Source organism: Macaca mulatta, chromosome 8 (assembly GCF_049350105.2).
Source record: "Macaca mulatta isolate MMU2019108-1 chromosome 8, T2T-MMU8v2.0, whole genome shotgun sequence".
Taxonomy (NCBI): Eukaryota; Metazoa; Chordata; class Mammalia; order Primates; family Cercopithecidae; genus Macaca; species Macaca mulatta.
The window spans coordinates 35,221,204-35,244,165 of NC_133413.1; the positions used below are offsets into that span (position 1 = coordinate 35,221,204).

Here is a 22,962-nt window from a genome sequence, read left to right on the forward strand (position 1 = left end):
AGGCTGAGGCAGGAGAATGGCGTGAACCCGGGAGGCGGAGCTTGCAGTGAGCCAAGATTGTGCCACTGCACTCCAACCTGGGGGACAGAGTGAGACTCTGTCTCGGGGAAAAAAAAAAAAAAGCTATTTACCAATGCTAGCATACCCTCTCTTCCAGTTCCCAATAATTATCTCAATAGGGTTTTTGTGAGGTACAGAAGCAGTTAGGGTTTGCATATTTCAGTTTTCTGTGAATATAATCTTGAAGCCTCGAAATGATCTTGAAACCTAGCCCAAGCAAATCATCACCCTGAGAAATTCTGTTTTCTATCTTGATATATTTTGAGAATAAATAATTGGTATAGCATGGACAATTAATGTAGTCTCTACTCTCTCATGTTTTCACAGGGGTGGGTGTGTGAATGGGTAGTGGGGGGTGTGTGTGTGTGTATTTAATTTTTTGCTTATGGCCCTATAAATTAGATCATACAGGAAGCCATCAGAAATCAGGATGCATTCTCTGAGAAGAATGATGTAATATTTAGTGTTCATGTTGCAGACCAAGACAGTCAGCATAAAATACATGATTTTATGAGTTGAACAGTTATACAAAACAAGAAAGAAGAATTTAAATTTTCATAATTCTTAAAATCTTAAAAATATATATTTCAAATATTTTAAATTTGTCTACCAAATACATAATTAGTATTTGAAAGCCCTGTATGGTATACATACAATACCTAAAGATAATTTCACATACTGTTTAGGTTTATGTTTGACCTAAAATTTATATAATAACCAAAGTAAACATGTAAATATTTAAGAAAAGTTGTTGGCCTTTGGAAAATTTAGATAAGGCCAGGCATGGTGGCTCACACCTGGAATTCCAGCACTTTGGGAGGCTGAGACAGGCAAATCACCGGAGGTCAGGAGTTCGAGACCAGCCTGGCCAACATGGTGAAACCCCGTCTCTACTAAAAATACATTAGTCAGGTGTGGTGACTCATGCCTATAGTCCCAGCTCCTCGGGAGGCTGAGGCACGAGAATTGCTTGAACCTGGGAGGTGGAGGTTGCAATGAGCTGAGATCGTGCCACTGCACTCCAGCCTGGGCAACAGAGTGAGACTTGGTCTCAAAAAAAAAAAAAAAAAGAAGAAAAATTTTAGATAAAACCTTACACATCTATGAGAGTCTGGCACAGCAATGATGGGTGACAGGCAAGTGCTATGTGTGGGCCACCTCACTCTGTAAACATTTCAGGAGAAGCTGGAAGTAATCTTTCTTTTTCTTTCAACAAATTTCCTTTGAACAAATTCAGTTACACATAAAGTAGGTTCATTCCCATTATAAATAAATAAAGTAAGCAAACAAACACCAAGCACAATCTAGAAATTTGAAGATATTACTAAGAAGTTCGTAACAATTTAAGAAAGTTTTTATAAGGATTATCCTCATCTTTATTTGAGTAGTTTCTCTCTATATTAATAAGCACGTGTGTGCCAGAAAGAGAAAGAGTAAATATCAGAGCAGCAAGCGAAATGAAAATGAGTTTGAAAGTGCAGGCTGCAGAGCGTCAGTGTGAGAGGTCTGGCAGAAATTATCGTACTCCTTCGCCACGGCACTGATGGAGAGGCTAAAGGATTGACTGTGTGCATAAGCAGAACTTTTTTTTTTTTTTTTTTTTTGAGACAGAGTCTTGCTCTGTCACCCAGGCTGTAGTACAGTGGTGTGATCTTGGCTCACTGCAACCTCTGTGTCCTGGATTCCAGCAATTCTCTCACTTCAGCCTCTCGAGTAGCTGGAATTACAAGTGCATGCCACCACACCCGGCTAATTTTTGTATTTTTAGTAGACATGGGGTTTTGCCATGTTGCCCAGGCTGGTCTCGAACTCCTGGGCTCAAGTGATCCACCCGCCTCAACCTCCCAAAGTGCTCCAATTACAGGTGTGAGCCACCATGCCTAGCAAGAACTCTTAATTTTCTATGTTTGGGACTTCATCACCTTTTCTGTAGCTTTCTGTGTCACTGCCCAGCACCTGCAGCACGGGGTCCTCCAGAAAAAACAATAAAGGAGAATGAAGGCTTTCAGGAATGCAGGCCTGTCCGGGGCTTGTAAACTTCACGACAGTCCCAAAAGGTAGTAATGGAACATTCAACCTTCCTGCAGAGCCTGGTCTCTCTGATAGGAATGAAGAACACTGATGAGGTAGCAACAACAGAAGGAAACGCAGGAGAGCAGAGAACATCAAGACGGCCAGCCTGCTGGCTCTATGCCCACCTTTGATTTGCTTACCTTTTCCTGAAGCCTGATATTATCCCACACCTTGGTGCACACCATACACTCAAATGCATCGATGTAATTGTCCTGGCTGATGTCTTGCACTCCCCATTTCCGTTCCCTGAGAGCTGTCAGAAGTCGCTGGTTAGAGATCTCACCCTTCAGCTTCCATTCTACATAGGCCTCATACAATCCGTCATCAGAATCCAGTCGTCTGATGTAAGTTGCCAGTTCCCTGGGGTGAGAAAATTCTGATACAAGAATAGCACTTTTGTTACTTGGAAGCCAGTCTGTGATGCTGGGGGATCCGTAATATACAGGGACCACCCCCAGTTTCAGTGGCCTCCAGAACTTCTCAGTGATGTAGTCATCACAAACTGCATTCTCAAAAGCTAGGATAAACTTATACTGTGCAATGATCCTATAAAAGCCATCGGCATCCATAGAGGCTGGATTTTTCAGCTGCTGAGGGAGGTCTTTGTTGCGTAAACATTCACCATAGGAATCAACCTCGATGTAAGCCATGAGCTCGCGAACATAGCTGTCCCTGTCTGACGGTGGGTCACAGTCTGACTGAACATAGACCAGCGGAGCAAGTCTTTTTCTAAGCTTGTTTTTGGACTGCAAAGGAACTAGGTATCGGAGTGACTTCAGGACTTCAATGCTCTCCAAGTATTGGGTAGTTAGTGGCAAGTGGGAATGCCTGCTGAATGTGGCAGTGTAGTTGAACAAGGTGATCACCGGTTTATGAAAGAGCTTATAATTGTTTTTCGGGGACTCTTCGTGAAAAAGAGCCCAGTCATGATGGGCTTTCCGAGGCAGAGGTAAGCTGTCTATGTTAAAGTCAGTACCTAGGAGAAGAAAATGAGATATTAATTAGTATTTCCAAAAGAATGTTGCTAAGTTTGGGTCTACCTGGTAAGATTAGAATACAGAGGAGTCTGAGGCTATGAATAAGAAGCATGTGGCCAGGTGCGGTGTGGCTCATGCCTGTAATCCCAGCACTTTGGGAGGCCAAGGCAGGTGGAGCCCTTGAGATCAGGAGTACGAGATCGGCCTGGCTAACATGGTAAAAATACTAAAAATACAAAAATTAGCTGGGTGTGGTGACACATTGCCTGTAATCCCAGCTACCTGGGAGGCTGAGGCATGAGAATCACTTGAACCTGAGAGGCAAAGATTGAGCCACTGCACTCCAGCCTGGGTGACAGAGCAAGACTCCTTCTCAAAATACGTGTGTGTGTGTGTGTGTGTGTGTGTGTGTGTGTGTGTATACACATACATATACATGCATACACACACACACACACACACACACACACGAAGCATGTTACAGTATCACCGCAAAGTGCCTGGCAGTCAGTCACAAGGCTTTCACCCCAGAAACTACTCAGGTAGAGGATCACCAAAGAGGGGGAACTATCATTTCTCATTTGATGAAAAAGGAAACGGGAGTCGTGTCTGGCCAGGTTCTAAAGGAGAGTTTACTCCACTGCCTCCTGCAATGGGCTTTTCTTCCTGAAAGTGTTGCCTACAAGAAAACAGGAGAAATAAAGAGATAAAGATAGTTCTTTAAAAAGAAAAGAGCAAGAGAAAGGAAGCCATAAAAGGACAGCAACCAGGTCGGCAGGTTGAGTAATCACAAAAAAAAAAAAAAGTGAAACCATGCAAAAGTAGCCAGAAGAAATATAGAGGATATCTTTTTTTAATCCAAAATGATCGATTTCAGCAAAGTGCAGTTAATCAATCTTAGTCAAAATGGTAGACAAGAGGCTTTTAAAGACGAAAGAGCTGATAATAGTACTATGTTACAGACCACTGCAGGATGGACAGGAATTAACAAGCGCATCAAGAAATAAAGAAGGCCTAACAGGATTACAATTATGAGTGACCCTAGCATCCACAGGATTAATTGAAAAACCTCTGAAACATGATGATGTGCAGACAGAAGTGATGGATGTGGTAAGCGATTGTTTCCTGACTGCATGGGTAGAGATCCAATCAGGGAGAACTTACTTCAATAACTGAGAAAGAAGAACTAAGACAATAACACAATAGGTAATATACAATGTCTGAAGTATTCTTGACGTAGATAATTTTGTAGACCCTTGAGTTTTTAAAAAATAAATATAAGGAAATGGGAAAAAAAATCCACCTTCCAATACCCACCAGAAAAAAAAAATACCAAATATATATTTATGCCAAAACAAAACTTTATCAACATTTTCTGGCAGAGCTCATAAAAATTAATTATTTAATGCTAGTGTACACTCCCACAAATAGATAAACTCTTCGGTGCCAACACTACGTCAATGAGAAATCAATTAATCAAGAAAGGCTTTTACACAAAGATCAGATAAGATTATGTCACAGGATATATACTAAGCACAGAGAAATTGCTGAAGAAAGTGCCTCTGTTTTGATAACAGGCTTTTATTCTCAATCATCGGCAATGAAGTACTAACATGTAAAAATGGGCTTGTCTTTGTTTATTGGCATTTGCTATATTTGACCTTAGGCTTCAAAAAGAATACTCACCCATATACTTGCAATCTAATGGCATATAGAGTTGGATGGCTGGCAAAGTTTAATAATCATTAAGATAGAGAAACATGAGGATATGAAAGAGAATGTGAGAAGAAAGGCAACTGACTGCATTGAAGTACAACAGTTGCTGCTCAAAAAGGGTCTAAGCTGGTCGAGTGGCCAATGATAGGAACCAGAACCTATAAAATTGAGTTAGAACACAAAGTTGCCGCCTAAGACCTAGCAGAGAATCAAGGCCATTACCTGGGAGAGAAAGTACTAGAGTCCGATCCACAGGAATCAGAAGCAGGGATTCAATGTATGAGATGAGAGATTAAAGAGGATATGATTAAAACAAAAGTGGGTCCACAGTTAACTGGGGGGATCAGGCACAGGGGTTTTGAGTGAGTGACCCAAACACCAGTCACTGCTGCTAACTGCTAGGTGGCACATGGAAGATTCTTAACCTGGCTCAGCATGGGTGCACCTCAGCAAAGATCCCAGATGCAGAGCTGGGAAGCAGAAAGACACAAAGCCTGCCTTGGGTGCTTCAGAGAAGCTCTGGGACAGAGACAGGGCTCAAGTCCCATCTCTGCTGGTCTACATCAAGAAAGAAGAGGAAGAGCTGAAGGCAGTTGTGTCTAGACTCTTGTGGCCACTACGTAGGTCCACTCAGGCTGTGTTGGTAATAGGAGCAGGACTCCAAACCTGTCACTCATGACAACTAGGAGATGCAGGCTTACAGGCTCACTCATAGCTCTGCTGATATGAGAATCTCCATGTGGGAAGGAAGGGGAGAAAATCCCTCTTGCATACAATCTATAGCGGCCAAAAATGCCTGCAGAATCTATTCACACACATGCATGAAGGTCATTTTTAAAATGAAAATGAGGTCTCCTGCATTCATCTGAATTATGTTTAGTCTGCAGAGGTGCAGCTGCCTTTAATAGTGGGAGACACTTCTTAATAGACAGGAAAGTTAAAGGGACCTAGCGTTCCAGAAATATTTCCCATGTTTGCTATCTATAAAAGCATTTCCTGGGAACTTCCCTGAGATACATCCACACAAAACACAACCACACATGCGTGTGCATCTGCGCAATCATGCTAATATAGGTTTTCTGTAAGATTGTCAGATTCTTTCAAACTAAACTTCTCTGGAGAAGATTAAAAATAGGTCATTTTGGCAAGGCACAATGGCTCACACCTATGATTCTAGCACTTTGGGAGGCAGAGGCAGGCAGATTACTTGAGGTCAGGAGGTCAAGACTAGCCTGGCCAACATGGTGAAATCCCATCTCTACTAAAAATATAAAACTTAGCCAGGCATGGTGGAACATGGTGGTAGTAATCCCATCTACTCGGGAGGCTGAGGCAGAAGAATTGCATGAACTGGGGAGGCAGAGGTTACAGTGAGCTGAGATCACGCCACTGTACTTCAGCCTCGGCAACAGAGCAAGACTCTGTCTCAAAAAAAGTCATTTTGCCCTGCAAGCTTCTCTCCTAAGCCTAGAGCTTCAGAAGGTAAGTGCTGAAGAATACTGAAATTAGAACCATGACCAACCTGGCCAGGCATGGTAGCTCACACCTGTAATCCCAGCACTTTGGGGGGCTGAGGAGGATGGATCACCTGAGGTCAGGAGTTCAAGACCGGCCTGGCCAACATGGTGAAACCCTGTTTCTACTAAAAATTCAAAAATTAGCTGGGTATGGTGGCACATGCCTGTAATCCCAGCTGCTCAGGAAGCTGAGGAAGGAGAATCGCTTGAACTTGGGAGGCAGACGTTGCAGTGACCCAAGATTGCACCACTGCACACCAGCCTGGGCGACAGAGCGAGACTCTGTCTTGAAAACAAAACAAAGCAAAAAAAAGAACCATGACCAACCTAAACTACTTCACTGGGGATATCATGGCCTAGAATGTAAGTGTCAATATTGACCAATTTCTAAAAGGTATTGGATGTGGCTCAGAAAAAAACTGAGTTATTTAGCTCTCCCCAACTCCAGCGCAATGCCTACTATAACAAGAGTTGGAACTGGAGTCTATAGAGAAATGAAAATCAATTAACCTATGGTATATCCATACAAATGTGACTAACGTATGTGCAACTGGCTCACTAGTTTTCTAGTCATGCTCACTGCTCTTAAATTTAACAACTTCAGATTCAAACTTTCACTCCTTTGGGTTATTTTGTGTTTACTGAATTCTGACAAATGTATTCGTTCCTTTAAACAACAGCTAAATAGATCTTTAGCACTAATGTGCACTGTAAAGGGAACTGCAACTTGGAATACAAATGGAATAAAATGAATGCTGGCAAAGGGTGCCAGATTGCTGACTATGGAGACTGGATCTGAAATAGAGAAGAGCCTGAGAGCGACATACTTTACGGGACGTGTTTATGTGCCCCTCTCCTTCTGCAAGGGCATGGCCTCTTCTTTCATTACTCCCACAAAAACTGGTGAAAACAGAAGGCAACATACATTATTAACCTCACTTTACTAACGAAGCGTGAATCACTCATCTATACTGAAAACCCCGGGTGGGGACAAGAACATCAGACCAGCAAATAGGAAAGGACCGGAGGGATGACGGGCCCTGCTGCAATGTTGATTCCATGGAATGAGTAACTCATTCTTAGTACTTGCAATTACACCCACAGAAATGTTAGCCAGCTTTAGCACACTAATGATGTGGAAAGCCCAGCCTGCCTTAATTTGGAAAAGACAAGTGCTCCTGCAGAATGCCATCCAAAGGTAATCTGTTTTAAAAAATAATCTCTACCATAAAACTGTTGTGTCCTTTTGGGAGACTGAGGCAGAAGGATTGCTTGAGCCCAGGAGTTCAAGGCCAACCTGGGCAACACAGTAAGTCCCTGTCCACAAGAAATGTTTTTAAAAAATTAGCTGGATGTGATGGTGCACACCTATAGTCCCAGATATTCAGGAGGCTGAGGTAGGAGGATCGCTTGAGCCCAAGAGGTTGAGGCTGCAGGGATTCAAGGTATGAGATGAGAGATTAAAGAGGATATGATTAAAACAAAAGTGGGTCCACAGTCAACTGGGGGATCAGGCACAGGAGTTTTGAGTGATTATGCCACTGTACTCCAGCCTGGGTGACAGAGCAAGATCTTGTCTTGAAAAAATACAAATAAAATAAAATAAAAATTACCATCATTTTCTGCCAAAGGTTGTGATTCTTCTTGGGACCTGGAATGAGGTAAAAAAGGGGAAAGAAAGGACTCTCCCTTACTTGCTAACTGACCCTCACCTAATCCCTCAAGCCTTCCCATCCATCCACTCAGGACCCGCACAAGTGAACCACTCATTTCCTCTTCCTCTTTGGAGTAAGAGTGGAAGTTCACTCATATCCTGTTCCAAGTCTTGCCCCCCTTTACCCACAATGTCCAGACTGACTCCAGATCACATAAGGACCTGCCACTTAGCAACACTGCCCCAGATCTGAGTAACCCCTTAATCTTTCACATGCTGAACCAACACTGTAAGCCAGCAGATAAAGCTGTTTTTCACGTTCATATTTTTTCTGGAATGATTTCAAATATACCAATGCCAAATTCCTATAAGAAACAAAACATGATATACATGAAAGGTTTTGTTCTTAAAAATTAAAAAAAAAGCATCTCCAGCATAATGGGTCAATGTGCCAATGCTTCAAATAAACTCATCTCTAAAGCAGAGACCTCCTTTCCAGTGGAGAAAAATTTCTTCCAGATACACCAATGCCCCTGACACACCTGCCTTTGGGATTTAAAACACTAGCCCTATTGTACAATAGTCTTTTGCCCAAGATTACAGTACTGTCAGCCAAACCCGGGTTCATAAAGAGCACAGAGTCAGCTTAGTACTTTTTGCTAAGAGGAAGCTGCATGAGTCATTGGCTTCTCAGTTGCTCAGCTCCATGTCCAACCTTCTATGCTATGCTCCTTATTGTATGGGGCTGAAACCCTGCAAACTTTACTCCTCAGGTTCCTTGGACAACTGGCTTGCAATTAGGTGTTACAAGTAGGAGCACTGTAGGAAGACTGAAGGTGGGAATGATACAAACAGGAGGCAGGGAAATACTGGGTAGAAGAGGGCAGGGTCCCTGGCGAGGGTTCTACCCTCAAGTCTGAACCCTTGGCCCTAAATGAGAAATTTACATCCCCGCTTTCCCACCCGAATGTTGCCTTTTGACCTGCCCCACCCCCTATCCTGTGCCCATAAAAACCCCAAGCTCCCCTGGCAGAGAAGCAGAGCGGTGTGGCAGAAAAGGAGAGATGAGAAGGAGCATCTGAACATCGAGGAGATGAGACAACTGGACATCAGAGATGATAGTCAGAGAGGAGTTTGGCCAGGGATGGTTGGAAAGCAGTTTGGCCTGGGACAGTCAGAGAGGAGTTTCGCCATCCCTGGCCAAACTCCAGGGGAAGATTATCTTCCCACTCCATCCCCTTTCCAGCTCCCCATCCCACTGAGAGCCACTTCCACCACTCAATAAAACCTCCACATTTACCATCCTTCAAGTCCGTGTGACCTCATTCCTCTTGGGCACTGGAAAAGGAACTAGGCTTAGGTGCAAGAGGCTGTCACACTGACTCTCCGCTGAGCTGTTTAACACTTAGCCATCCATGGATGGCACGTGCTAAAACAGCACTGATTGTAACACATGCCCTCTGGGGCTCCAGAGGTCGCAGGCAATCCCTAGACACTGCTGTGGGCTGGTACACAGTTTGTTCCTGCTGGTGCCCAAAAGCACTTGCCCCAGCTCCTGCACCCGCTCACCTGCGTGCTCCCTTTCCTGCAAGGGGTTTGAGCATGGTGGCCAAGTAAACAAGCCACCCCTGTTGCAAGGCCCGCAAGGGGGTCATGGGAACTATCCTGTCTCAGAAGGAAGAGAGAAGGAACCTCTTCCAATGCTCATGTAGCAGAGCAACCATTAGCACTCCTGACTGTGATAAGATCAGCTGTAGCATCAAGGAGTAGTGGCAGTGGTGACATGAGCTAAGCAAAGAGTGGTGATAGTGATAGTAGCAGTGACAATAACCTGGGAGTGCTGGCTAGAGAATTCTTGCCCGGTTAACTCACCCCCAACAGTAGAGTCTCAGAGACCCACTAGCCCACACTCTGGGCAATGCTACTTTTCCTGTGCCTCTCCAGTCCAAGCGTAGCAGGGATTTCCTGCAGTTATTCATTCTGTATAACCTTCTCTTCCTGTCTTTTGCTCCACCAGCCCTTCAGCCGCTTTGTAACCAATTCTTGTAATACATTTCCACTGTTTAAAATACCTAGAATAATTTGTTTTCCTATCAGAATATGACTAATACAGAGGTCCATTTCAAAAGCTTGGAACTTCCATCTGATCACAACTGATTATTCCAAGTTCTGCTGCAAGTTTTCTCTTGCTGTCTTGCTCCTAGATTTTCCTAAAAATACCATGTTTCTTGGTGCTATCCCCTTGTTACCACCATCCTAGGCTTCTATTTTCCCTTCTCTTCATCCATCTGGTGATAATGTAAAAGAAAAATGCAAGTCTTGTATTTAAGAAGGAAAAATACAAAATCAGCAGATGAGATTCCTTTTAAGAAAGAAACCATCAAAATACTTGAAACCAAAAACACATTCCCCATTCAGGTACTGTGCTATAAATTCCTTCTCTGGGCTAAGAATCAAAATATACAGAATACTGAGACCCAGGTAACTACAAAGAATAATTAGGTTGGGGTGAAGGCCTCCAGTAACACTGTTTGACTACATTCTAATTGTATCACAAATGACAAATCCTCTTCACTGTGTTCTTGACACTTAATTAAACAGAGATAAAGACTTTCTTTCTCCTAAAAGATTTTACTACAGAGCCTTTTACCCATCTGAAGGAAAAACTATGGCCAAAAGACGTTAAAGCTCATGAAATAATTGGCAAAATATGACTATTGTATGAATAGCAATAGTTCATAAATTACAACCATTGTTAATCACCTCAGCTGTAACTAAACTTGCAGTGACCTGAGTTTTTTCTCATTTCCTGCTTTGGGTTAAATCGTTTGTTTCACAAAACTCAGACAACTTCTAGTGTTTGAGATAACTATGAGTAGTACTACTTCCCTATTAGAAGTCCCTAGAATAAGCCTAAAGTAAAGTAAAGCATTCTGACGACGTCAATAATCCAAGCACAAAACAAAATTCAGTTTCTTTCAATAATAAGAAAAAGTGAGAATTAGGTGTTTGGAAGAGAAGAGGTTTTGGGAAGAGAATTGTCCAGAGTGTAGGTCTGTGGGTCTCTGAGGTTCCACTGATGGGAGTGAGCTAACTGGGCAAGAACTCCCTAGCCAGCACTCCCAGGTTATTGTCACTGCCACTATCACTGTCACCACTGTCTGCCCAGCTCATGTCACCACTGCCGCTACTCCTTGATGCTACAGCTGATCTTATCACTGAAAAGAGAAGAGGAGTAACAGTTTAAGGCACCACCCTTCTTCACTCAGGGAAACAGGGGCTGAGATGGCCTTAAGGGGCTGGCAAAGCCAGTTCGGAGTCCCAGAATGTTCTGCAGAACTCTGACATGAAACTTGCATGATGAGGCTACATAACTCTGTAGAGGGTTTATTGCTACCTCTTAATTCTTAATTATTAAAGGCCACATACAGATGTATCACACTCTGGTTTGTTGGTTAGTTACTAAAACTGGATTGACTGATTGATTGATTGATTGATTGATTGGGACAGCATCCTCACTCTGTTCCCCAGGCTGCTCTCAACCTCCTGAGCTCAAGTGATGCCTCCCACCTTGACCTCCTAAAGTGCTTTCTATTGCAGTCAACATATCTGGAGACAGAAGACATTACTAACTCAGAGAAGCATAGACATTTCTAAAAAGTAAGGTTTTACTGAGTCCTATTATTTGAAAAGTATTGAGCTGAGAATTCTGGGACTTCAAGATGAACAAAATAAGCCCCAAGGGATATTATGATTATGAATGTAAATGTTAAACCATTAGCCGATATTCAATCTAGACTAACAAAAATGCAAATGGCCATGGTGGGAGAAAGGAGTAATTATTTCTGACTGGTTAAAGAGTTTGGGGTTGAATTACTGATAAGTATATAGAAAACCCAGCAATTAAGAAAATGAAGACACAATTACCCAATTATTAACTCGGGCAAACAAGAAAAGTAATCCGTGTGCTCTCTGGTTCACCTATGAATATTATTTGCATAGTCATAATAATGTAAAGAGGGAATATTGATCCATCAAACATGATAATACAACTATAAGTGGACGGGGGAGATAGGAAGGATGAGTGTGTATGTGTTGAACAGGAGAGGGTAAAAGAGTGATTCCTCATCTTCCAAGACAGGGAGTCAATGATAATGCTTAATAGTGAAAAATCATGAAATACTAATATCATCATGTTATTAAGAGATCTGATGATAACAACCAAGAGTCAGAAAAAACTATTGAAAGTAGTAATTCTTTTTTTTTTTTTTTTTTTTTTGAGAGGGGGAGTCTCACTCTATCACTCAGGCTGGAATGTAGCAGCACAATCTCGGCTCACTGCAACCTCCCCTACTGGGTTCAAGAACTCCTTTCACCTCAGCCTCCCCAGTAGCTGGGACTACAGGCACGCACCACCATGCCTGGTTAATTTGTGTATTTTTTGTAGAGACGGGGTTTCACCTTGTTCGTCAGGCTGGTCTTGAACTCCTGACATCAGGTGATCTGCCCATCTCGGCCTCCCAAAATGCTGGGATTACAGGCCTGAGTCACTGCACCCAGCCTAAAAGTAGTAATCTGAAAGATACCTATTCGCTATTGAAATGTGGAGCATATATAGCTGTGATAAAAATGAAAGTGAAGTGAACAAAAGATTATATGGGAAAAGTAAGTCTTCTTCCCCACACCCCAGCCATTTAGGTCCCTTCCCTTTGTTAAAGTTCCTTTTGTTAAGTTCATTAAAAAAGAAAAAAAGGTGGTGGTGGGGGTGGGGGGACCAGGCGTGGTGGATCATGCCTGTAATCCCAGCACATTGGGAGGCCGAGGCAGGCAGATCACCTGAGGCCAGGAGTTCAAGACCAGCCTGGCCAAGATGGTGAAACCCTGTCTCTATTAAAAATAGAAAAACTTCACTGGGAGTGGTGGTGCACGCCTGTAATCCCAGCTACTCGGGAAGCTGAGGCACGAGAATCACTTGAACCCAGGAGGCAGAGGTTGCAGTGAGGCAAGATCGCTCCACTGCACTCCAGCCTGGGTGACAAAGTGAAACTCTGTCTTAAATAAAAATAAAATAAAATATAAAATAAATGCAGGAGTAGATAGACGGATGAAGGAAGGAATGCGGGATAAAGGAAGAAAGGAAGGGAGGGAGGGAAAGTATATCCAATTAAACTATGATATAATGCTTTCTTATACCTAGAATTTGTATTTATAGTTAGTGAAAGAGCTCTTTTAAACTTACTTAAATATACATTTTTATTATTTATCACTCTTGTGAATACTTAGAAAAAATATAAGTCAAATTGGTTTAAGTATCAAAACTTCTTCAGAGTCTAACTCTTTTGAATCACTTTTTGATCTCTGATATCTGTGTATTTCTATACAATATTTTGTTCGGTAACATTAAGACCGTAAGCAATACAGCATTGCTTAAAAGAACGCTCTACTATCATCTCTGAGATTTGCCTCCAAGCTACTGACACCCATCTCCAAGTTTTAATGTTGATGCTTTCTTAATATTACTAAAAGTTGTCAAAGAAAGTTTTCAGACACCAACTAGACTCATACTCTTTTTGTTCTGTGGTGTTTTTTTTTTTTTTTTTTTTTTTTTTTTGAGATGGAGTCTCGCTTTGTCGCCCAAGCTGGAGTACAGTGTCGCGATCTCGGCTCACTGCAACCTCTGCCTCCTGGGTTCAAGTGATTCTCCTGCCTCAGCCACCCAAGTATCTGGGATTACAGGTGCCCACCACCACGCCTGGCTAATTTTTGTATTTTTAGTAGAGACAGGATTTCACTTTGTTGGCCAGGCTGGTCTCAAACTCCTGCCCTCAAGTGATCTGCCCACCTCAGCCTCCCAAAGTGCTGGGATTACAGGCATGAGCCACTGCGCCTGGCCTAGACTCATATTCTTTTGTCAAATGGTCATTAAATGGTGTGTTCATGGAAGCATCAAAGGGCTGTAGTTGCCCCATCATTCCAGGTGGAGGAGCAACCCAGTTCATGCCCATGCAGGCATTCATACTATATCACTGCTGCTGCCCAGCTGACAAAGACGGGCAGGGGGCTATCAGTTGCCAAATACATGTTGATTTCAGAGATATTCAAATGTAAAAAGAAAATAAATATTTTTATAATTAAGGAACATCTTTTCACATACATGAAAACATATACACTATTAGAAACCTGGTATTATCCGTGTAACTACCATGGAAATACTTCATTATTGGTACACATAAAGCTACCCTATTTTCAAGAACGATCACATGGTATTATTCCATTGTGTATATGCAGTCAGTCCAATATTCTCTCAATTATTCCACTTTGTGGTGCAAAATGCAAATTATGAAAAGTGGGTTGAGGCCGGGCGCGGTGGCTCACCTGTAATCCCCGCACTTTGGGAGGCTGAGGCGGGTGAATCGCTTGAGGTCAGGAGTTCGAGACCAGCCTGGCCAACATGGCAAAACCCTGTCTCTACTAAAAATACAAAAATAAGCTGGATGTGGTGACACACCTCTGTAGTCCCAGCTACTCAGAGGCTGAGACACAAGAATCGTTTGAACCCAAGCGGCAGAGGTTCAGTGAGCCGAGATCATACCACCGCACTCCAGCCTGGGCGACAGAGCGAGATCCTGTCTCCAAAAAAAAAAAAAAAAGAAAAGAAAAGTGGGTTAAGAAGCTGCTATTTTTCAAGTTAGGTGCATTATATCCTAAGACACTCAATAATTGCTGATATCTTCAAAAGCAGCTAGAATTTCAGTGCACATTGTCCAGGTGTCTGCCCCAGACCCTTAGCTGGAGGGACATTTTACAGAAGTCAACACTGAACACAGCAATCAATCTCCAAATTAATTAAATCAGAGGTTTATCCTCTGAAACTAACGATCAAGATACCAACCAAGTGTTTTTTTTGAAAGCAAGTCTATCTACCAGGTAGATATGGAAACTGCCAAATCATTTTACACCACTTAGCCTTTGGGATACATTTGACATCAGTTAGAAGCTATGACCTGGAAAAATAAACTCTTTATTCTCAAAACCTGCAGTGTTCCACTCCATTTAATCATCTTAGAGTCTCTCTCTACCCAAGAGGGAAACAGCACAGAATAAAGCACTGTCCTCCAAAGTTAACCATATCTAGGATACTCCTACCTTGATTTTCTGATATACAGGTCTCATCACTGAAACAGCAAAACACTTGGTCTGGGATTTTTGGTCCACATTAAGAATCCCTAGTAATACAATGTATACATTGTATTTTATATGCCCAGGTCTAACACTGTAAACAAGTAAGATGCAATTCTCCTATGGTAGTCAAAAAAGAATGAGACAGTAAAAGCATAAAGCAAAGGACATAAATATTTTCCAATAATTTTTTTTTATTTAAATTGTTGGCCAGACGCAGTGACTCATGCCTATAATCCTAGCATTTTGGGAGGTTAAGGCAAGAAGGTCACTTAAGCCCAGGACTTTGAGACCAGCCTGGGTAACACAGGGAGACCTGTCTCTATAAATATTTTTTTTTTAAATCAGCCAGGTGCAGTGGTGTGTATCTATTGTTGCAGCTACTCAGGAGGCTGTGGTAGAAGAATCACTTAAGCCCAGGAGGCAGAGGTTACAGTGAGCCGATATCGCACCACTGCACTCCAGGCCGGGTGACAGAGTGAAACCCTGTCTCAAAAAAAAAAATTGTTTTCATCAAATTTCCACTAATAATATATACTCAATAACGAGAAATTCTATTGAGCTTAAATACATAAAATAAGGAAAGGGGGTAGAAAGAAAGAGGAAAAAAGAGGAGAAGAATCATCAACCATATTCCCAAAGAAAAGAAAGGCTCAACATCAGGGTTTTTTTCCATATGTGTGCATGGTTGTATGGCGTGTGTGTGTGTGTGTGCGCGCGCGTGCGTGTGTATGAGAGACAGTGTGTGGACTGTGTGTGTATAGGACTGAGTAAGAAAACAGTGATTTCAGCTGGGCGCAGTGGCTCACGCCTGTAATTCCAGCACTTTGGGAGGCTGAGGCAGGCAGATCACGAGGTCAGGAGATAAAGACCGTCCTGGCTAACACAGTGAAACCCCGTGTCTACTAAAAATACAAAAAATTAGCCAGGCGTGGTGGCAGGCGCCTGTAGTCCCAGCTACTTGGGAGGCTGAGGCAGGAGAATGGCATGAACCTGGGAGGCAGAGCTTGCAGTGAGCTGAGATCGTGCCACTGCACTCCAGCCTGGGCAACAGAGTGAGACTCTGTCTCAAAAGGAAAAAAAAAAAGAAAAGGAAATACTGATTTCAGCTCACTACTGATCAGTAGTGAAGTCACTCATTACTGATTAGTAATGAAGTCACTACTGATATGTCTTGAGAAAAAGAAGTTACTGGCTGGTTGTAATGGCTCACACCTGTAATGCCAGTACTTTGGGAGGCCGAGGCAGGAGAATCATTTGAGGCCAGAAGTTCAAGACCAGCCTGGGCAACAGAGTGAGACCCTGTCTCTACAAAAAAAAAATTGAAGTTAGCCGTGTGGCAGTGCATGCCTGTAGTCCCAGCTACTAGGGAGAGAGTGTGAGGTGGGATGATGGCCTGAGCCCAAGAGTTCAAGGCTGCAGTGAGCTATGACTATATCACCGCACTCCAGCCTGCATGGGAGAGTGAAAGCCTGTCTTTAAAAAAAAAAAATTTTTAAATAAAAAATAAGTTTATAGTGGGTTAATTTTGTATTATTTATATCTAAAGTAAGATGAAATCCATCCAAAACACCCTATCCTGTAAAGACTGTTGTTCAAAGAAGGAACGGAATGGACCCAAAATAAGAGGTGAAAATCCCCACATACACTCTAGTCATGCCAAGGGCAGCCTGACAGGCAAGGCTTCTTGCTGCATGTCTCAACTTATCCCCGTCCTGCAAAGCTGCAGTAGGACACATCTGCAGCTCAGCATAGCAGACAGGCACAGGAGCACAACATGGGTAAGAAAATGAAGCTTCTCAGGCCAGGCGCGGTGGCTTATGCCTGTAATCCCAGCACTTTGGGAGGCCGAGGCAGGCAGATCACCCGAGGTCAGGAGTTCGAGAACAGCCTGGCCAACATGGCGAAACCCCGTCTTGACTAAAAATATAAAAATTACCCGGGCGTGGTGATGCACGCCTGTAATCCCAGTTACTTGGGAGGCTGAGGCACAAGAATTACTTAAACCTGGGAGGCAGAGGCTGCAGTGAGCCAAGATCACACCACTGCACTCCAGCCTGGGTGACAGAGTAAGACTCTGTGTCAAAAAAAAAAGGGAGGAAGGAAGGAAGGAAGGAAGGAAGGAAGGAAGGAAGGAAGGAAGGAAAAAGAAAGAAAATTAGGGTTCTCAGAGAGGGGTCTCATTATACAAAGTTTGGGAGTGTGGGATGTGTTTGGATAGGTGAGTTCACAAAGCTTTCAGCTGCTACAGCCTTCATACCACAGCTTCCCCACCAAGTGGAGAAATGGCAGAGTAAAAGGACGTCTTCAGTGACAAGTTGAACTGCTGAGCAAAACAGGTCTGCCTGCCCCAGACTTCTGACTAATTTAATAAATAAATGCCTTTATTGCTAAGCCACTTTGGGTCAAGTTCTTGATGGATGCAGCCTAATGCATTTAAATGACAATGGCAGGTCTCATTATGTTTGAGAAGTCTGCATACTGGTGTTAAGAAAAAAGAAAAGAAAAGAAAAGAAAACTATTCCATTACATAGCATCAAATATGAGAAATTACCTAATGGGTACAATGTATGTTATTAAGGCTATGGAAAACCTAAAGCCCTGACTTGTATGTAACAAAATTACACTTGCACCCCATAAATTTATACAAATAAAATTTAAAGTATCATCACAACAACAAAAAAGAAGGAGCAGAGTTGTAGATGAGACCGTTCCTGCTCTTTTTTCTATACATGATAATTTGCTACTACCAATAGGACTCTGGAAAGTGAATACTTTTGCAGGAAGAACTTTCCAAATTGCTCAAGTCTTCATGTTGCTCCCTATCCAGTGATCTCATGGCTTTTTGTATGGATCGGAACTATAGTGTTTATCATACTCAACTGCAATTATGTGTGCACCTGTCTAGCTTCCCACCAGACCAGGAGCCCTACTAGCATCCATGTCTTGTTCATCTTGGCCCATAAAACTTAACACAGTACCTGCAATTTAGTAGGTACTCAAAGATATTCAGAGAATAAATAAATGTATTTTTAGGTCTCACTTTGTAAAAGTCAGGCCTTAGCTCATTTGGGCATTATAAGGTAGAGAATAAATCAGAAGTAAAAGTAGAAATTGTACGTTGACAGCAAGCATTGGTCAGGAGGATAGAGCACAAATGTGGAACCATAAGGAATTTTCTTAAATCTTAAAATTAAGTCAAAGCATTGAAATACGGGACAGCCTCCATACAAGTGCCATCTGAAAGTTGTATCAGTCCCATCACAAGCAAACAGGAATTTCAGTTCACATTACTAGGTGTTAGATTTTATGACTTGCATCTCCACCTAATGAGGACAACAGATTTCTAAGAACATAAAAGGTTATATTAAGCAGAAATGGGTGAGGCCAGTCATGGTGACTCATACCTGTAATCCCAACACTTTGGGAGGCCAACGTAGTCGGATCACCTGAGGTCAGGAGTTCAAGATCATCCTGGCCAACATAACACAACCCTGTCTCTACTAAAAATACAAAAATTAGCCAAGCATGGTGGCACATGCCTGTAATCCCAGCTACTCGGGAGGGTGACACAGGAGAATTGCGTGAACCTGGGAGGCGGAGGCCGCAGTGAGCCAAGATTACACCATTGCACTCCAACCTGGGCAAAAGAGCAAGACTCCGTCTCAAAAAAAAAAAAAAAAAAAAAAAAAGAGAGAAAGGGGTGAAGCAAATTGATGAGAAAACGACTACATCGTCTTACGAACTTTTTCCTGCCTCATTTACTCTGACAAGTGTGGCAGTTTTAATTACTTATGATGGTAGTCTAGTAGTCTAGTAGGTGGCACTACCACCTCATTAAAAAATAATGAAGTCTTAGCAACACTTAGGCATTCAGTTATTCTTTACAAAAAAAAAATTAGTCAATGATTTGAGAAAGAATTAGTGAGTTGTAAGAATGGAAATGAAATATTAAGGAAATACTAAAGAACTCAACTTTTAACCTGACTTTTGGTATGAAAGATCTTTTAGGTGGAGGTAATTTCTTGATTATTCCAAGCTGATCACATTTTCATTAGTGTTTATTATATAGAAACATCTTATCAGTCAGTTATGGGGAAACACTAAGATTCATTCTAATTCAGAGCTCATGTGAAGTCTATGAAACTAAAACTGGCAAATAAATCAATAAGCCAAGTGTCCTAAGCTTTTCTGAGAAGTTTTTTACCAATCACATGTATAAGTAAACAATAAATAAAATTTTGTTTAAAGCAGAGCAAACTCCCAGTTTGTGGTTTTGGGCCTACAAAATTTAATTACGTGTGTTTACTTTGTTTCCACTTTTTCCCATCAAAAAAATTCAAACTTGGAGGAAAAACTGCTATAGCCTTTTCAGAGACCAATTTAGTAGTATGTAACAAAATTTTAATTTAATTTATACATTGACACAGCAAGTCAAATTTCTAGATACTAGAGAAATAATAGCACATATAAGCAGAGACAGATAAATATGTTCATAGTAACATAACAAAAAACAAAAGTAGCCTTAAAAAACCATTGACAGGGGAATGGTTAAGTAATTTTAGTTATAGCCATACTTCAGAATCAACATAGCTTTAAAAATAATGAAGTCAACGGATATATTCTAACATGAAAAAAGTCTTTAAAATCTACTTAAATGTAAAAAGCAGTATGTATCTATGGTATGATTCAATTGAAAAAAATAGACAAAATTACAGGCTGAATTCAGTTGTACATAAAAATTCTGGAAGGATAGCTCTTAATCTGACTTGGATAGGGCTTGACATGGTAATCACTGATTTTCATTTTTACCTGGTATATTTCATTTTTATTTTTTGAAACAGGGTCTCACTTCAGCCTCAGCTGGAGTGATCACGGCTCACTGAAGCCTTGACCTCCCAGGCTCAAGCAATCCTCCTGCCTCAGCCTCCAGAGTAGTTAGGACCACAGGTGCACTATCATGCCTGGCTAATTTTTAATTTTATTTTAGAGAGGGGGGTCTTACCATGTTGCCCAGGCTGGTTTTGAACTCCTGGGCTCAAATGATCCTCCTGCCTCAGCCTCCCAAGTACACGGGACTGCAGGTATGCACCATCACATCCAGCTAATTTTTATTTTTTGTAGAGACGGAGGTCTTGCCATGTTACCCAGGCTGATGACAAACTCCTGGGTTCAAGCAATCCTCCCACCTCAGCTCGCCAAAGTGATTACAGGCATGAGCCACTGTCCCTGGCCCCTGGTAGACTTCTTTATTGTTTAAATTTTGACAGTGATACATTCATTCATTCTTTGTGTAATTTTTAAAAATCAAAAAATTAACGAGAAGAACAAAGGCATTTCTTTGAAGTCAAGCATAAAAAAGTCCTCACAAACCTTGTATAATATGTAAAAGTTCACAGACAAACTTCAAAACCATCACATCATCCTCCATGATACCTAGGAAATACTGCCCTTGGAATCCTACCTGCTTATAAGAGGATGATATTTCAAAATTTATATGGAAAATTATGTGGCACAGTAAAATGCCAGAGATTTCATCTATCCCAAAAGGAAAGCTGGTAGGTTATATTTATTTGAACATCAACAAGAGAACATGTTCAGCTAACATCCAGCTAATGAATTATTTCAGCTATAAATGAGAGATTAGCACACATCTTCTGAGAGGCCCTGATAGAACAATGCCTTCTAATTCAGCTGAAAAACTGGCTGGATTTGGAAAATTAAACTGACTTCAAAATAATCAAGCTGGAGTCCATCAAGTCAAGCAGCTCAAAATCATAATAATTATTAATTTTTTAATCTTAGTGCTTTCAAATACTTCATAATCTTGATTACATTTAAAAGTATTAAATGCTGGCAATATTAAAGCTCTTAAAATAGTATTTTGGAAGGTAGAAAAGTAATAAAACACAATATGCCCTTAATAAAATAGAAAACCAAATTATAAAGAAGGTTTAAAAAAAAAATTTAACTCAGTTGAAATCAGGTAAGTAATGCCAGCCCTCAGCAAACCCTCCAGCTGGATTTAGTTTCCACAGGGACTCTACCAAAGTTGGGTCCTTTGTAGCTGAGAGCCTTAAGTTAAAGAAACATAAGGCAGGCACGGTGGCTCACGCCTGTAATTCCAGCACTTTGGGAGGCCAAGGCAGGTGGATCACCTGAGGTCAGAAGTTTAAGACCAGCCTGGGCAACATGGTGAAACGCCATCTCTACTAAAAAAAAAATACAAAAAACTAGCCGGGCAAGGTAGCGGGCACCTGTAGTCCCAGCTACTCGGGAGGCTGAGGCAGGAGAATGGCGTGAACCCGGGAGGCGGAGCTTGCAGTGAGCTGAGATCCGGCCACTGCACTCCAGTCTGGGCGACAGAGCGAGACTCGGGATCGGCCTGAACCTGGAGGTGGAGGTTGCAGGGAACTGAGATGGCATCACTGCACTCCATCCTGGGTAACAGAGCAAGACTCCATCTCAAAAAAAGAAAAGAAAAGAAACATAAAATCTGGCAGGGAACAATGGCTCACACCTCTAATTCCAGTACTTTGGGAGGCTGAGGTGGGAGAATCACTTGAGGCCAGGAGTTTGAGACCACCCTGGGCAATATAGCAAGACTCTGTCCCTACAAAAGAAAATGTAAAAATTATTTGGGCGTGGTGGTGCATGCCTGTGGTCCCAGCTACTTGAAGGCTGAAGCAGGGGTATCACTTGAGCACAGGAATTTAAGGTTGCAGTGAGCTATGATCATACCACTGCACTCCAGCAAGACTTTGCCTCTTAAAAAAAAAAAAAAAAAAAAAAATCCTACCCTGGTGTCTAAGGTTCTTTATGGTACTTCCTAGAGGAGGACAGGTAACCCACCTGTCTCAATTTGCCTGGGACCTTCCAGTTTTACTACTGAAAAATCTCGTATCGGGGAACTCCCTGAATGCTAGGCAACTCAGGACAGTCAGTCACTTCCTGGACACATTCCTATCAAAGAAGAAAAATGTTCAGGATCTTCAATTACCTCAGCATGGGCAAAAGAAGCATGCAATGATGCTGATGCTCAGCCTGGTCTTATTCCATGTCATATAAGTGTACAACAAAGGCTGGAATTCTCTTGATTTTAGTTTCCTGATTGGAAAACAGAGGAACCTCAGAAACATGCTGTGCAAAAGATGCCAGACAAAAATGAGTACATAGGGTGCAATTCAATCTATATGACATCTCTAAACTGGCAAAACTAACCTGCAGTGATAGAAATCAGGTCAGTGTTTTTTGTGGGAGGAGAGTTGGGGATAAACTTACAAAGGGGACACAGGGAACTTTCTGGAGTGAGGGAAATGTTCTATATCTTAATTGGGATGGTGATTACATGATTCACTTGTCAGAACTCACCAACTGCACACTTAAAATGTATGCATTTTAAGTAAACTTAACCTTTAAAGTGTTGGTTTTAAAAAGAGATGTGAGATCCTCCATCACAAAAAAAGATTTAGGACAGATTAAGCAATATCTTTTAGGGATGTCATTGGTGGGATTTCTGAGTTAGATATAGGCTGGAGGCATATCAAAGATCTCTGGTCATTTTCTTCTTTTCTTTTTTCTTTTTTTTTTTTTTTTTTTTTTTTTTTGAGACAGAGTTTTGCTTTTGTTGCCCAGGCTGGTGTGTAGTGGCACAATCTCGGCTCACTACCACCTCCAACTCCTGGGTTCAAGCAATTCTCCTGCCTCAGCCTCCCAAGTAGCTAGGATTACAGGCATGCACCACCATGCCTGTCTAGTTTTTATATTTTTAGTAGAGACAGGGTTT

General features: G+C 41.9%; 1 protein-coding gene across 4 annotated transcripts in view; it reads right to left on the reverse strand.

The window, feature by feature from the left end:
* FUT10 (fucosyltransferase 10) overlaps positions 1-22,962 on the reverse strand; it is a 114,670-nt gene that overhangs the window by 21,682 nt on the left and 70,026 nt on the right. For all 4 annotated transcript variants that reach the window (XM_028852562.2, XM_015145152.3, XM_077943430.1 and 1 more), the window contains exon 4: positions 2,274-3,109. In XM_028852562.2, coding sequence (XP_028708395.1) covers positions 2,274-3,109 — 836 coding nt within the window. The remainder of the gene's footprint in view (positions 1-2,273; positions 3,110-22,962) is intronic.